The sequence below is a fragment of the Meles meles genome, chromosome 9 (genome assembly GCF_922984935.1).
Source record: "Meles meles chromosome 9, mMelMel3.1 paternal haplotype, whole genome shotgun sequence".
Classification (NCBI taxonomy): Eukaryota; Metazoa; Chordata; class Mammalia; order Carnivora; family Mustelidae; genus Meles; species Meles meles.
This window is the reverse complement of record NC_060074.1, coordinates 8,970,698-8,988,239: the sequence shown is the minus strand read 5'-3', so window position 1 is coordinate 8,988,239 and position 17,542 is coordinate 8,970,698. Positions and strand designations below refer to the sequence as shown.

Here is a 17,542-nt window from a genome sequence, read left to right as displayed (position 1 = left end):
GGGCATAAGGTAACTGGTGATGGGCACTAAGGAGGGCACGTGCTGTGAGCACTGGGCGTTATATACAACTGATGAATCATCGAACTCTACCTCTAAAATTAATAATACACCATATGTTAATTGAATTTATATTTTATTTTTTTAGATTTTGTTCTTTTTTTTGACAGAGAGAGAGATCACAAGTAGGCAGAGAGGCAGGCAGTGAGAGAGCGAAAGAGAGAGAGAGAGAGGGAGAGAAGCAGGCTCCCTGCTCAGCAGGGAGCCCGATGTGGGGCTCTTTCCCAGGACCCTGAGATCATGACCTGAGCTGAAGGCAGAGGCTTAACCTACTTGAACCACCAGACACCCCTGAATTTTTATTAAAAAAAAAGGAAAAAAAGATTAGAGAGCGCGAATGCATGCACATGTGCCAGCTGGGGGAGGGGCAGAGGGATAGAATCCTCAAGCAAACCAGCCCCAGTGTGGAGCCAGGGGCAGGGCTTAATCTCACAGTGCATGAGATCATGACCTGAGCTGAAACCAAGAGTCGGATGCTTAACTGACTGAGCCACTCTGGCGCCCCAAACACATTCACTTTAGATGTAAAATTCAATAATGAGAGAATCCGGTAATTGATAGAACTTTTTCTTGTATATTCCTTTTTTTTTTTTTTAAGTACTCAATCTCTTCTTGCCTCAAATGCTATCCGTGCCTAGGAGCCGAGGATCAAATACTGCTTTCACTATTTAGTCTCTTTTGTGTCACTATTAACGGTGCTACAATCCGAGATGTAAAACCTCAGTCATCTTGCCTTCTGTCCTGTACTCAGCTCCTGTCCAGTACCATATTCTAGCGTATCTTTCTTCGTAAAACATCCCTCTTTCTTTTCAAAATGCCCCCCTAAGTCAGACCTAATAAGGCTGGTGCCTCAAATCATGCAATGGACTCCTAATGTTTCCCGAAGCTAGACTACCGCCAGATTAGTTTTCCTCTTTTTGTTATGTCACTTCCTTGTCAAAAATGATAATCACCCCCTAATATCAAGCCCTAATTATTCTTGATTTTGAAATCCTCTATAATGTGATCCCTAGCTAATTTCCAATTTTTTTACCACCCAAAAATCCTCACTCCTCCCAGGCTAGTTTATGCTGTACCAGTGCAGAGGTCTAAGTTCAAACCTGGAAGAAGACAGGGAATTGGGATCTTAGAGACACGAGTTCTCTCTGGGGCTCACTGCTCTTTTTATTAAAATGGGGGCAATATCATCCTGTCATGAGGTTTTTCAAAAATTAAACAAAATAGCATGGTGACCATCTAGTATGCTGCGTGCCCTGAAGGGAGAAGAGAATTGTCAGCTTATTATCCTACTCTGTATGCTTTCCTGCGTCTGTGCATACTCCTTGACATGTCCTCACCTCTCTACTCGGCCTTCTAAAAGTCCAGCTCCTATCTCTTTCTCGAAGCCTACCCTAATCGACTCTAGACAGGGCGTACCCACCCTCTCAAACCCTCCTGAACACAAAACACTTGTCAATGGTCACTTACTGTTCTACGCTGTCCTTTAACAATTCCTATGCCCTTATTTTTTTCTCCATTTAGTTTTCCATGATATTCCTTGGTCTCCAACTAGTATATGGCCTTGGATGAGCAGAAACTCTACCTCATACCTTCTGGACTCCCACTCTCCTGCGTACAGGGTAAGGGCTCTATGCACACCACATCACTGAGAGCGCATACTAGTTTACCAACGTAGATAACTTTGAAATGTCAAGAACCCTCACATCTCATCACCTATTTTGAAAAGTCAGTTTGTGGGTCTGTTGCCTCCTCCGCGAACAGAGAACAGTGAATCTGTATTTCAGAAATCCCGATTCAAACCTTTGTCTCTGAGGCAATCTCCAAGGTGGCCGTCAACCTTTGCACTTCTTCTTGAGCCTTGTCTTCCTCCTCTTTGACATCTCTTAGCTGCTGGCGCAAATTCGTCACTTCGAGATGCAACAGCCGTAGGTCCTTGGAATGCTCCTCCTGTATCGCATCCAGCCGGTCCTTCAGGAAAGCTACCCGACAGAACAGGAGGGTCATGGAGCAGTTGAAAGGAGGTCAGGAAAGGAAAACGAATCATAAACTCATTAAGCACCCATACAGGACCAAATTTCTGATCATTCTCTTCTCTCTGTACCTGTTTTCTGTGGATTCAAATCCTTTTCAGTTTGTAGACGAAAGATGTTCATCTTTAAGGATTGGATGAGGCTTTCCAGACGGCACATTCGATTTACCAAAAACTCACAGTTCTTCCATAGAATATCAGGTTTTCCTGAACAAATCACTTCATTCTGGATGGGACTAATGATATTCTGGCTCACAGGCTCTTCTAAACATTTTGGACTTCCCAGTTGGCCTCTGGACAAAGATCCCAATTTAACAATATTACGCAATGCAATGTGTACTATGATAATCCCCACAAGCAGGTCAATGTAACATTTCTACCAACAATAAAAATTAGATTCCTTAGTTAAGCACCTGTTAGCTTCTCCAGATTTAAATACAGAAAGCACCATTAGGTAAAGAGGATGAGACTAATGTCGGATGGATAAAGACCACTGACTTCATAACGGTTGTTTCTTTTAATGTGAATTTTTTGGTAAACTTTTACGTGGTACATAAAACATTTTAAATACAAAATCTAGGGGCGCCTGGGTGGCTCAGTGGGTTAAAGTCTCTGCCTTTGGCTCAGGTCATGATCCCAGGGTCCTGGGATCAAGCCCCGCATTGGGCTCTCTGCTCGGCAGGGAGCCTGCTTCCCTTCCTCTCTCTTTCTCTGTGTGCTTCTCTGCCTACTTGTGATCTCTATCAAATAAATAAATAAAATCTTTAAAAAAATACAAAATCTATAATTATAAACTAAGAATTAAAGTTAGCATGGAGTCAAAATATTCATATATTTTTAGAAAATTTTTAAATAAGATCATAATAAACATTCCTACTTCTAACATACTCAGCATCTATGCAAATTTAATCTTTAACTACTGAAGAATTATTCATTCTATGGGTGCTATAATACCAACTATAATAATCTTGGGTTTTCATGAGAGACACTAAGGAAATATATTGTAACCTTAAAGAAAATCACAGCAAATTTGAGATTGGCTGCTTAAGCACCCAGATTCCTCAGACCATTAATAATCCAGCTTTTAGGGACACCTGGGTGGCTCAGTTGGTTGAGCAGCTGCCTTCGGCTCAGGCCATGATCCCAGCATCCTGGGATCGAGTCCCACATTGCGTTCCTTGCTCCGCGGGGAGCCTGCTTCTCCCTCTGCCACTCTGTCTGCCTGTGCTCGCTCTTTCTCTCTCTCTCTCTCTCTCTCTCTGACAAATCAATAAATAAAATCTTAAAAAAAAAATAATAATAATAATCCAGCTTTTAGGGGCACCTGGGTGGCTCAGTGGGTTAAAGCCTCTGCCTTTGGCTCAGGTCATGATCTCAGGGTCCTGGGATCGAGCCCCATGTCGGGCTCTCTCCTCAGCGGGGAGCCTGCTTCCTCCTCTCTCTCTGCCTGCCTCTCTGTCTACTTGTGATCTCTGTCTGTCAAATAAATAAATAAATAAAAATCTAAAAAAAAAAAAAAATCCAGCTTTTAATGGCAATGCATTCTTTAGCCAAGGGAAAAAAAAAAAGGTGGTTGTTTTTTGTTGTTGTTTTGTTTTTTGTTTTTTTTGAGTACCTCATTCTAAATTCTGAATTTTTTTTAAAGACTTAAAAGCTTTCTTTTAATTTACAGTAAGTCTGGGGAAAGAAAATGAAGACCATATCAATGGCATGAATCAAGTTCAGATGTTCACCTTAACTAATACCAAAATCTATTTTTGATTTAAAAAATAAGAACTAAATTTTTTCTAATTATACAAAAATTCCATGTTTGTTTTCAATCAAGTTTTGAAGGTGAGCAGGTTATCAAAGTTTGTGTACCTAATTAGCACACTTTAAAATTTTTATTTGAATTCAATTAATTAACATACAGTATATTATTAGTTTCAGAGGTAGAGTTCAGGGATTTATCAGTTGCCTATGACAGCCAGTGCTCATTACATCACGTGCCTTCTTAATGCCCATCACCCAGTTACCCGATTCCCCCACCCACCTCTTCACATAAATAAATACCTGTTCAGGGGAGAAGTGGTAGCAGCTCTATTACAGAATGGCAACTCTGTATTGCAAATGTTTTCTAATTAATGTTCAAATGGAAACTGTTTTCTCAGTTCTTTTATAAATACCTAATTTCATCTGCCAAACCATTTGCACTGAGACGCCCAAGAATCCTTCAGCCTACAAAGATCTGGTTCATTTTCCATTTGTTACCTTTTTTCGCCCAAGTCCAGCATTATTAGGTCATCCCTCAGAGAACTGGTCTGTTCCTCAACTATTCGCATCCTTTCCTGAAGTACCGTGAAAGTTTCAGAAGCTGTAGCATTGATGTGGGTTGGAGAGAGGACTGGTCTGGACACTGTAGTTTCCATATGCACCTGAGATTAAAGTCACAATATTAGTACAGGAGGTTTTATTATGGTTCAAAATAGTCATTGTCCCTTCTTGTGGGAGAATTACATATCCCTGTCCTGTTGAAATCAGGAATGGCCATGTGTCTTGTTTTGGTCAATTTAATGTGGGTGGAAGCTTTAAGAGCCAACATGTCATTCATCATCTCCTTTTTCCCCCTCCATGAGATGAGCAACAACCCAGATAGGGCAGCTTCGTGTGCCAAGATCCTAGAGTGAAGACATGAAGAAGCGCTATGGCCTGTCCGTGACATCCAGTGTGAGTGGGCAATAAGTGTGTGTTGTTATAAGCCACTGAGATTGTTGAGTAGTTTGTTATTGCATCATAATCTAGTCTAGCCTGTCTGCTACTACTAGACACATACTAGGACCTATGACTTGGCTAAGGGAATTATCACTTCTTTCATTAGCAGCCATCATCATTTTAACATATTCCAACCAAACTTTCAGAAAAACATCCTATACTTCTTAGACTTCTGAGCATTTGCTTCAACGACACTGAAGCAGTGATTTAAAAAAAATAATTTGCAAACTTAATCATAGCCTAGCAAAGACTCTTCTATAGCTATTGACATAAAATTTCCAGTCTTCTCTCCCAAAACTGTGTAAGAGTACTTTTTGAAATATTAGTGACAGAATTAGGCAGAATTCGCATAGAAGCAGCAGTCCCAACAAATAGATGAATCATGGGCCCAAAGTTCAATGACAGAGTCACTGGGGAAAGAAATTTTAAGTACATTTCCCTGCAACACCAACCTGTAGAGACGTTTCTATACTAATCAGACTATAAACCTTAACCATTATTAGCAACAGTGCTCCTATGGATACATGTTCACAAAGATCCCACTTTGGATATTAACATATTTTTTTTCTCTCCCATTTGCTGTGTAATCAGATATCTCTCTTCCCCTCACCTCCCAGGCAGTGGAAGTGGTGACTACCTCAGGTCCAAGTAACTGAAAGCAGTCTCCATCACTCAAGGAAAGAAATAAGTGGGAAGACTGCTGGCAGGATTTAAAAGGGGTGAGAAGCAGGATGAGGGGCGGTGAAGAGACTGAGCTTCTTGCCAATATCAAGACATTTCTTTTTTTTTTTAATTAACATATAATGTATTATTAGCCCCAGGGGTACAGGTCTGTGAATCTCCAGGTTTACACACTTCACAGCACTCACCATAGCACATACCCTCCCCAATGTCCCTAACCCCACCACTTTCTCCAAACTCCCCCTCCTCCCAGCAACCCTCAGTTTGTTTTGTGAGATTAAGAGTCACTTATGGTTTGTCTCCCTCCCAATCCCATCTTGTTTCATTTATTCTTCTCCTACCCCCCCAACCCCCCATGTTGCATCTCCACGTCCTCATATCAGGGAGATCATATGATAGTTGTCTTTCTCGATTGACTTATTTCGCTAAGCATGATACCCTCTACTTTTACTTTTGTCGCAAATGGCAAGATTTCATTTCTTTTGATGGCTGCATAGCCATAGTATTCCATTGTATATATCTACCACATCAAGAAATTTCTTGAAATAGCTCTCCAATCACCTTTTATCTCCCCACAACAGGTCCCAGAGAATGGCCTCGTTTCTTTTTTTTTTTTTTAAACTTTAGTGAGGAATAATTGAATTGTGTATATTTAAAGTGTACAATGTGATGATTTGATATACATGTACACTGTAAAACGGTAACCAAGATCAAGATAATTAACACATCCATCACCCCCACAGATAATAACATAGTTAACTTTGTGTGTGTTGTGTGTGTGTGCACATGCATGATAACAATGCTAAAGACCCACTCTCACAACTTCCAACTATACAACATACTACAATGTTACCATGCTGTACATTAGATCCTCAGAACTTACCTGAAGAGATAACCTACAGAATAGTAGTAAATAATAGCATACCACAGATTTGATAAGCGATTAATGTCTAAAATATTTAAAAACTCATATAACTCAATAGCAAAAAAGCAAAGAAATTTTAAAAAATGGGCAGAGAGTCTGAACAGACATTTTCTCCAAAGACAACATACAGATGGCCAATAGATCAATGAAAAGGCATTCAACAGCACTAATCACTAGGAAAATGCAAATCAAAACCACAATGAGATATCACCTCATATCTGTTACACCTGTTAGGATAGCTATTATCAAAAAGACAAATAGCAAAATGTGATCCATATACACTATGGAGTATTATGCCTCCAACAGAAAGGATGAATACCCAACTTTTGTATCAACATGGACATGACTGAAAGAGATTATGCTGAGTGAAATAAGTCAAGCAGAGAGAGTCAAGTATCATATGATTTCACTTATTTGTGGAGCGTAAGGAATAAAGGACACGGGGAGGACACGTGGAGATGGAGAGGAGGACATGGGGAGATGGAGAGGAGAGAAGGGAGTTTGGGGAAATTGGAAGGGGAGTCAAACCATGAGAGACTATGGACTCTGAGAAACAAACAGGGTTTTGGAGGGGCGGGGGGGGGGTGGGTGGGAGGTTCGGTAAGCCAGGTGGTGGGTATTGTGGAGGGCATGTATTGCATGGAGCACTGCGTGTGGTGCATAAACAATGAATTCTAAAACACTGAAAAGAAATTTTTAAAATTTAAAAAATTTTTAAATAGAGCAATATAAAAAAAAATAAAGCTATAGTTTTATGTTAAAAAAAAATTTCTACCAGACTCCTTGGTAACAGGTAATACATTTTAACATCTACTATGCACTATATGTCAAATGCTTAAGAAACATTTGCTATGTGAAGAGATAATGATTAAATGAATAAATTTAAAAACAAAAACAAGGGGCACCTGGGTGGCTCAGTGGGTTGGGCCGCTGCCTTCGGCTCAGGTCATGATCTCAGGGTCCTGGGATCGAGTCCCGCATCGGGCTCTCTGCTCAGCAGGGAGCCTGCTTCCCTCTCTCTCTCTCTGCCTGCCTCTCTATCTACTTGTGATCTCTCTCTGTCGAATAAATAAATAAAATTAAAAACAAAAACAAAAACAAAAACAAAACAAAAAGACAAATAGCAAATGCTGGTGAAGATGTGGAGAAAAGCGAACCCTTATACACTGTTGGTGGGAATATACAATGGTACAGCCATGATGGAAAACAGGATGGAAGTTCCTCAAAGAATTAAAAATGGAACTATTATATGATCCAGCAATCCCACTCCTTCGTATATATCCAAAGGAATCAAAGGCAGGATTTTGAATAGGTACCTGCTCGCTCATGTTCCGTGCAGCGTTATTCATAATAGCCAAGACAGAGAAACAACCCAAGTGTCCTTCAACAGATGAATGGACAAAGAAAAAGTGATATAAATTATTATATCTTTCAGCCATAAAAAGAAAAACCCTGCCACTGACAACAATATAGATGAATCTAGAGGGCATTAAGCTATGTGAGATAAACCAGACAGAGCAAGAAAAATATTGTCTGATATCATTTATATGCAGAATAGAAAAAAGTTGATTTCATAGAAACAGAGTAGAATGAGCTGGAGGGAGGGGGAAATGGAATGATGTAGGTCAAAGGGTACAAATTTTCTTTTTACTCTCATTTTAGTGCTTCTGACTAGGATTTCTCTCTTTTATTCTCTTCTATGAAATAGAAAGCATTTCTGACACATAATCCGAATTTGTTAAAAGATTTTCTGTTAATGATCAGCTTAGGGACATGGGGGCAAAGAAGCTATTATTAATTTCCTACCATGCTTTCCAAATTTCCTGAAGAGAAAGACAAAGGTATATATAGACAGTAACTGTCTTTGGATACAAAGACTTGAAGTAAGCTTCATCTAGGTTTCTGAAAAAAAGGCAGATTTGGAGACTCCTGCTCATGCTACCGCAGGTACCAGGATAGTGTTCCTCGGGTAATGGAAGAGCCTCCATGAAACCAGGGTTAAGAATAGAAGGGTAACGATGGAGAAACACCACATGGGTTACCTTCCCTTCTGCTTTCTATCACTTGCTGTCTTGTTACTGCCCACCTAGAAATAGACCAGGCTTGAAGTAGGGAGAAAACTTAAAGTGTTTAATAAGGTTTGGGGTAGACAGAATTGGCTCCCTTGTTCTATGAAAGAAGCTGAAAATTTCATGACCCAGCATCCCTTGCAGCTGGCACAGCCATGTGACACATTCTGGAATGAGGCTTTAGGCAAAAAGTTTGCAAGGAGCTTCTGCGAAGGCTTTTGTTTTTCTGACAGGAAAAAACCTGAAATGGTGGCACCGGTCCTTTACTGCCGCATTTGAGGCCCAGAGCTCTCAGAGCTCTTTTTGTCAGCCATGCAGTTCCTCACTTTTAGATATAAAAAACAGAGCCACGGAACACCAGCATCTGAGAAATACAAGGAAAGGCCAGAGAAGTTCAGATTAACCTGACCTTCTTTCGTTTTTCTTTTTGTTTGTTTGTTCACTTGTTTGTTTGTTTGTTTTGTGGAGAACTATTAACACCCAACCTCTGCTTATCTGAGAAAAATAAACTTTTGCCTTTTGTGTTAGTCATGTTTTTCTGTTGCTTGCAACAAAAATGTTCCTGAAACACAGTAGCCCTAGGCAATAGTTGGTGGAGAAACAAGTAGAAGGAAGTGGTAAAAGAAAGGACAAGCACTGCGGGAGACGTGAGGGGGGACAATTTCCCTGGCAACTTTGTTAGGCTGAGGCAGCTGGTTATAATATTAAGGATGGCCTCTATTAATTTACATCAAAAGCCAAGCATAAAATACTAATACAAACATTAGTCCATTTTAGGGGAAAAAATACAAGAAATGGAACACAAGTTTCCCATATATTTTGAATGGGATACAGATTCCCATCTCTCTGTCCTCCCTCATCTGGCAGGCCCCACACACAGGCCACTGGCCACGTGGCAGATCCTCAAAAGCCATAGCTCAAAAGCTCGTAGTCTAAGAAGTACATAGAGTCTTACAGGAAAAGAACCTAGCTCCAATTGCTAATATTGCGGCAAAGAGACTGTAACTTGACTTTCGTGTGCTTTTCTGTTTTTGAAAATGTGCAAATATCATTGAATGTAGTCTTGAACCCAAGGCCTGATGCCTGATTGTAACGATAATAAAAATACTAAGATATAAACTTTTAGTTTTTTTTTTAAAGATTTTATTTATTTATTTGACAGAGAGAGATCACAAGTAAGCAGAGAGAGACAGGGAGAAACAGGCTCCCCACCAAGCGGAGAGTCTGATGCGGGCCTCGATCCCAGGACCCTGAGATCATGACCTGAGCCGAAGGCAGAGGCTTAACCCACTGAGCCACCCAGGCGCCCTAAACTTTTAGTTTTAAAAAGTGCATTCATAGCTACTTTCGTCAATGTATCATTATTTAACACAATTCTGTCTCTGTATTTAGGAGAGTATTTCTATTCAGATCCTAAGTAGGTTACTTCATTGAATAGGTGGCATGAACAAGACCAAGGTCTTACGTAATAAACTAGTAAGAGCCAGGTGACTTTGAGAAGTCCAGAAAGAGTAAACAGTGAGTACAACGATCTTACAAACAGTAAGGAGTTCAGTCTGACTGGAGAGGAGTAAGTGAAGGAGAGAACTCTAGAAGGTGAGGTCAGAGGGTAGTAAAGGGACCAGTTCACATGAGGTCTTAAAGGCTATTGTAAAGTTTTGGCTTTTACTATAGTAACTCTCGGAGCCATTGGACTGTGCAGAGCAGAGGAGTGCTGTGATGTAACTTACCTTTTAACCGGATCACTCTGGGAACCCTCCCACGAGGGTGCAATGACAACCACAGAGGCAGAAAGCCCCGCTGGGAAGCTGCCACAATAATCCAGGCAGTAAGTGCCACGGCTAGGACCGGGGTGATAGCCACAGAAGAGTAAGACGTGGTCTGAGCCCAGACTTGTTTTAAAGATTGGTTTTGCTGATGGATTTGATAGGAAACATGAGAGCAAGGAAACAATTGGGAGGGTGGTGTTGCCATTAATGGAGACAACGGAAGCCTGTCAGAAGAGTTCATTTTAATGAAAGATTGAGTTAGTTTGGAATTGTTAAATTGACAACAGGAAAGATGACCCCTACAAGACTGAACTTGTTAATTCAGAGTTCAGGGGGGATGTGTGCGCTGGGGATTGACATTTTGTAATTCTCAGCATACGTGTCATCGGTAAAGCCACAAGACCGGCTAACAGAACAGAAAGGACTGAGGGAACGGGGTGTCCCTGGGCTCACAATTAACAAGCCGGGGGCAGGAGGAGTGTGTGGGTGTTCAAGCTAGTCTGAGTTCTCCGAGGTAGTCAGGTTAATCTCTCCCGATCTTCAGAGCTTAGCGCAGTGCACGGGGCACCGCGGCTGGCAAAGAACCGGAAAACCCAACAACAATTTAATGAGCATCCATCCTGTGCCAGCACAGGGCCAGGTACTGGGAAGACGTCAATGAACGAATGCCGGTTCAGCCACATTCTAACACGCAGATCCGGGGATATAACTGGTGACCAAAATTTTTAAAAACCAAAAAACCAAAAACAAACAAAGAAAAACCCCGTCGAAATGGCTTTGCTAAGAACCTATAACCTCCAACCTAACATGCAAGGAGAAGGCGGTATTGGGGCTTCTCGGAAAGCCTTCCCAGGCGTCTGCCCTCCGTCCCTCAGAGCCAGTCCGATGCAAACTTAGCGCCTAAACGGTTTTCACCCGCATCCAGCGCAAAAGCGCCGTAAATCAGGGTCCTGAGGTCCGGAGGGTGATGCTAAACTCTGACAAGAGGGGACGGCGGCAGGAAGAGGTGGCGGGGGTCTTGGCTGAGCCGCCAACTCTTCCCCGCAGGGCCCGCACCCAGTCCACCGCCGGGAGCCTTACCTCACACTGCATCTATCGGCAGGCAGGCCGGTTTCCATGGAACCAACACAGCGCTTTAAACCAACCCGCTCCGGCGCGGTCGCTCCTGTACGCAGGCGCATCCGTGGCGGCGCATGCCGGGAATTGCAGTTTTCCCGGCCCAGGAGGGCCCTCCGCCCGGGGCGGCACCCAGGCCGGAATCCGGCGGCGCGCACGGAACGCGCAGCCCCGTGACCCGGATGACGACAGGGCTCCATTGTGCTCATGAGCGAGGCATGGCGGGATATGTAGTTTCCGCCCACTCACCTCCCAGATTGTCCGGTGGGCTTTGCAGAGTTCCTGGTCTCACCTGGGCGAACGTGCGGCGTTTGGGTAATTTGGCAAACATACCCGCAACAGGAGAGACTTCCTGATTAGAAAGTGTTTTTAGTTTTAGGAGGACTAAAGCATCAGGTAACTTCTAAACGATAGGAAATTAACAGATTTCATTAGTGAGCCTAAGAAATGGTAAACATACAAAGTTCAAACAGTCTTTTCTTTGACGGAAAAGCCTAGAGTCTCCTCATCCTCGTCCATGATGGCCAGACAGAGAGTAAAACACATGTTTTCTGTTCTCCTGTTTTTGTCTTATCAGCATAATATATTTCTCGCCTTCTCGACAGGGAAGTGAATGGATATTTCTAAGTAGGACTGTAAATAGCTAAGAAACAAGAAAGCATTGAAAATAATACTCAGCCGTTTCAGCGTTGTTTTGCTCTGAGAGTGGGAATTCACACTTAAGACGAGTAGCCTTCTACAGTGAGAAGACAAAAGGGCTTTGCATTTAGGGCGCTGAAGAGAACACCTGTTACCACCATCAGGGCAATTAATGCATTTCTCTCCTTCCCTTGGGGGCGCTGCTGAGAATAGCTTTAGCCTCAGATGAAGCAGTCAGAGCCCAGATGTGTCGTCTTTTGCCAAGCAAGTGACTGACTGAAATGATCGGGCTGTTCCGATTCTTCTGATAGCCAATCCTCCAGACGAGATGGAAAGGACGACTATCAAACCACAGCTGTAGGATGTATTCATTAAGCTGTGAACCCATCTGGTGAAAGAGAAATGAGTGCTGCATACATTATTCAGGTGAAGGGACCAAATCAAGGTTTTAATAGGAAAAGTGGGAAAGTACTTTAGAGCGTTAACACAAATAAAGCTAATTATTCTTTATGTACATTTTCTCTTTCAATGGTCTCTGATTTATCGGTGGAGATGAGGGATATGTGTATGCACTCAACAGACAGCCACACACTTCAATGTAATGAGCCCTTCACCTTCCTGAATCTCCATAGTAAGCGGCAGTCAGGGAGCCAAATTGATTAAATTTACTGTTTTTCATTTCCTTTCCTCTTTCCACCATCTGGCAAAACATATAAGAACTTAAATCAAGCGTTTACAAAGTTAGAAAAAAGAATCTGAATTCTTCAATAAACGAATTCATCTGGTAGAGAATCAGTCCTGGATACCTGAGAATTCATTACATAAAAGGTCTGTTTTTATTTAAGTGCCTTAACATACTGATCTTTTTTTTCTGACTTCACTTTTAATTTTCTATTGATAAAAGCTTTTTATACTTCTTGACCCATTGATAAAACAAGGTCTTTTCAGTCATGGAAATCTTGAGATTCCATGAATACCATCTCCTTTCTCACTACAATACGATGGTAGACTTCTAATTGGTTTTCTGATCACCCTTCCAATGCAACCTTCGTACAGCTTTGAAAATGATCTTAAGAAGTACAGATGATCCTTCAACGACACAGTGGTTAAAGGTGCTGACACCCCATGCATTCAAAAATTCATATATAACTTTTGACACCCCAGAAACTTTAATAGTCTATGTTGAAGACTTACTGATAATGTAGAGTTGATTAACATATATTTTCTGTTTTATGATAAAGTATTCTAGAGAAAAAATGTTAAGAAAATCACGAGAAAGAGAGAATACATTTACATACTGTATTTAAAAAAAAAAATCCATGGGGCGCCTCGGTGGCTCAGCGGGTTAAGCCTCTGCCTTCCGCTCAGGTCATGATCCTGGGGTCCTGGGATCCAGCCCCACGTTGGGCTCTCTGCTCAGTGGGGTGCCTGCTTCCCCTGCCTACTTGTGATCTCTCTCTCTCTCTCTGTGTTTAAATAAATAAAAATCTTTTTTTAATTTTTTTATTTTTTTTAAATCTTTTTTTTAAATCCACATATAAGTGGACCCATGCAGTTCAAACCCATGTTGTTCAAAAGTCAACTGTAAATCTCAATTATTTTAGTCCCTTGCTTAAAAACATTTAATAGTTCTACTTTTGAACTAGTAGTTTTCCACTGAGCAGGATGAAACCTAAACTTCTTATAACTTCAGCTTAATCCACCAGCCACATCTGCAAGTAGTAGCCCAAAGGAACCTTGAGTTCGAGATTAGCAGCATGTCTCTGTGCCTGCAGGCTCTGGATCCTCTCTGCCAGCACACCCTTTCTCTTGTCTGTCTGAACCCAACAGAAATTTTACCGCTTTAGTGATGCCATTCTATTCCCTCCCAAAGTACTCAACTGCATTGCTTTATAATTGTCAGTGTGTCTAATTTCTCCTTAAGTAACTTGAAGCCAAGAGTTGTTCTTATTTTGATCTTATTATTTTCAAGACCAAGCACAGTGCCTGGCATACAATAGTCTTGGTAAGTCCTCCTTGTTGAGTGAGTGAATTAACGAATAAGTAAAGTTTGAATGCTTCTACTGACGGAGGCTAATTCTCACTCTCTTGACTATTTATATACATATTCTATTTGTAGGCCAAAAAAAAAAAAAAGAAGAAGAAGAAGAAGAAGAAGACATCTGCTCTCTTCCAGAGCTGGCAATGATTTGCCATTGCAATTACAAAAGTGATACCAGAGTTACCTGCAACCACTTCCCCTTGGGACTGGAAATGTGTTCTGTGGATAGAGAAATGCTAACACAAAACCTCAAGGGTTTCTTATCTTGGTGGTACAATGGAGAAATAATGGCAAGTTCACTAACTGGTCCAACACATTTTGTGGGCAGTCCAGAACTTTTGGTAAAGTATTGGTTCTCAGTACAGAGATCAAAATTTGGAGGCGTCTCAGACTTTTTAATGAATTGGTGCTTTGGCCCAGGGCTGGGAAGATGAATCTGTTATTTGAATCAGCCAAGAGTAACAACACTTCTTATAAGGGCTCTTGTTGCTTAGTTTTACCAACTAAATTTGTGGCCAAGTAGAGTTTCACATTGTTCTATTTACTGAATTTCAGAACAAGGTTATGATGATACTGCTGCAGCTCTGTTTCATGTTTCCTAAGATTACTCTTTTTGTCTTGGTAGGTTGATACATAATCAGCAAGAGGAAGAAACATGAGTGTTCTTGAAATTGGCTTACACAGATCAACTGCCTGGTATTTCTGAACTTTTCTGGTTAAATAATAGCAATAATAATATGTATCACCTGTTGAATTGGTGCATTATATATATCATCTCACATGATCCTGGCTGTAACCTTAAGATGTCATTGTATTTTCATACACGGCAGCGGAGATTTGGGAAGTTAAATAACTTGCCTAGGGCCATGCAGCCAGTAAGTGACAGAATGGTTATTTGGATTAGGGTCTATCGGGTTCCAAAGTTCTGCTCTTCAATTTGATTCTATCTCCTACCATTTCTCTACTCCATTTCGACAAGTGTGGGTCAAGACAGAAATTTCAGCATCTAACTCTGAGATGAGAAATACATGTGAGCTTGATGAAGTTCTAGAACCTAGGTGAGGTTCGGTGGGCTGAGGTCCGGAGCCGATGACCAAGAAAGAATTCTTGAGACATCTTTGGTGCAAAATGGTGGTTTATTAAAGCACGGGGACAGGACCCGTGGGCAGCAAGAGCTGCTGCCCCGGGGTTGTGAGGGATGGCAGGTTCTGTACCCTGCGATTGGGGAAGGTGAGGGGAAGGGAGGTTTCAATGGAGTTTTCATATGCTAAAGAGGGCCTACAAGGTGCTGGGAGTATCCCAGAGGTCTTCAGGCTTGATCAAAGTGGTCTTTTGGCAAGCCATTAACATCAAGATAGTTGGGAGATTCCTGTCTTGCAGGCAAGTTAACTATTTGTTTCTCGTTTATGGTGGTCAGGGGTGCCTGAGGAATGTCACACATATTACCGAGGGGAGCGGGTGGAGAGGGGGTGCAAGGTGCCAGCTTTGCTTTGTCCTCAGCCAGCTTCCTGCTCCCTCATCAAGCTGGTGTGCCTGGGTGGCTCAGTTGGTTAAATGGTCTGATGGTCTTAATCTCAGGGTGTTGATATCATGGCTGTGATTTTGGCCCCCCATTGGGCTCCCTGCTGGACGTGGAACCCACTTAAAAAAATACATGTGCATTAACTCCACACAGTGGAATACGATACATTTATAAAAGAAAATGAGGAAATAGAGGTGGTAGCTTGTGAGGGTTTATTCCAGCCGTACCAATCTTCTGCATGTCTTAAACTTTTTTCATAATAAAAAAACCAGTCTGTGTATTTATATGGGGAGTTTCTAGGATATATTTTAAATGAAAAAAGCAAGGTGTGTGGAAATAATAGAGATAAGAATTTTGTATTTGTATAAATAATCGCTGAGAGGATACCCAAGAAATCAATAAAATGATATCTTTTATTATTTCTGCAGGGTAACCATATAATTTTCCATCTTATATATAACTTTTTCAAACTTTGTATTATGAAATAATATTAGATTTCTAGAAGAGCAGCAAAAACAGCACAGAGAGCGTCTGTATACCCTTTATTCAGCTTCCTCTAATGTTAACATCTTGCATAATCATGATATAATGATCAAAATGAAGAAATTAATACTGGTATGATACAATTAACTAATGACAAATTTCATTTGGATTTCATCAGTTTGCCCAGTCACATCATTTTTCTGTTCAGGATGTAATTCAGAATTTTACATTGCTTTTACTTGTCCTGACTCCTTCCTCAGTCTTTGTCTTTCATGACCTTGCGATTTTTGAAGACCGAGGGGCAGTTATTTTGTAAAATGTCGCTCAGTGTGAGTTTGTAATCATTTCTCATGATTAGACAAGATTATGCATTTTGAGATGAGTACTTCTTTGAGATATTTGAGATGCACTTCTTGGTGCCTGATGCCTGGGGGTACACAATGTATGTTTTCTAATTGTTGAAATTAAGGCCCATCACTAGCTTAGGTGATATCTACTGGATTTCTCCAGTAAAATCTTACTGTGTTCCTTTCTGTAACTATTAAATATTTGGGAGGGATACTTTGAGGCTATGCAAATATCTTATTTCTCTTTAAACTTTCACTCACTAATTTTAGCCAGTTTGTCTTGCCAAGAGCAGTCATTACTACGGTGTGCTAACAGTGACTTTCCATGTTTCTCATTTACTAACTGGAATTGTTTTGTAGAGAGGATTCGTATGTTTTCTCCCACTGATTTGTTCAGATTTATTCAGTCGTTTCTTTATATCAGTGTGGGTTTATGGATATTTGCTTTATTCTTTGGTTTAAAATTCAATACTACCATTATTTATTGCTCCAGCAATAAAATTGTTCTAGCTTTGGCCATTCAGAGATCATGAAGGAGCTGCTGTGTCCCCTCTTCCTTTTTGTTAAAAAAATTTTTGAGCGCTTCCTTACTTTCTTTCACTACAAGATTTCCACGCCCATCTTGTATTTTCCCTGCCCAACCCTAGATTCAACCAGTTCTCCAAGGAGCCCTGTTCCTTTTATGGAAGAATGGTATTTAAAATCACTGCTGAAAAAAAATAAAATAAAATCACTGCTGATAGTTCCTCTCAAAAGATAGATAGTGTAGGACCTATTTTATATTTCTATTTTAGCCAGAGACTTCCATTGAGGTTAAACAATAACTTTGTTGTTTAACCCTTAAACTGTCCCTGCTCCCCTTCCCCCAGGGGACTTAAAAACAAGTCCTGGAAACCAGCTCCAGGTGTGGAGGCCAAGAAAAACAAGGCTGTACCCACCTGAGTCTAGCCCTGACATAAGTACAGCCATCTTGGCAAAGCAAAAGCTGGCACCTTGCACTGTAAGAGTGGGTTAGCATAAGAATGGCCGTCCTGAAGGCCGGGAAGCCATTTTACTGAGCATCCCTAACCGCCGATACTGTGTACGTGAGTTGAGATAAGAGAAACTAGCTAA

The 17,542-nt window shown here is 41.2% G+C and overlaps 1 protein-coding gene across 1 annotated transcript in view; it reads right to left on the bottom strand.

Annotated features, from left to right (window-relative positions):
- CCDC150 (coiled-coil domain containing 150) overlaps positions 1–11,520 on the bottom strand; it is a 71,857-nt gene extending 60,337 nt beyond the window's left edge. The window contains exons 1-4 of the mRNA XM_046018074.1: positions 11,362–11,520; positions 4,337–4,500; positions 2,159–2,379; positions 1,858–2,036 (exon numbers count right to left, since the gene is read on the bottom strand). Of these exons, the coding sequence (XP_045874030.1) occupies positions 1,858–2,036; positions 2,159–2,379; positions 4,337–4,500; positions 11,362–11,373 (576 nt within the window). The 5' untranslated portion in view covers positions 11,374–11,520. The remainder of the gene's footprint in view (positions 1–1,857; positions 2,037–2,158; positions 2,380–4,336; positions 4,501–11,361) is intronic.
- Positions 11,521–17,542: the final 6,022 nt, after the last annotated feature.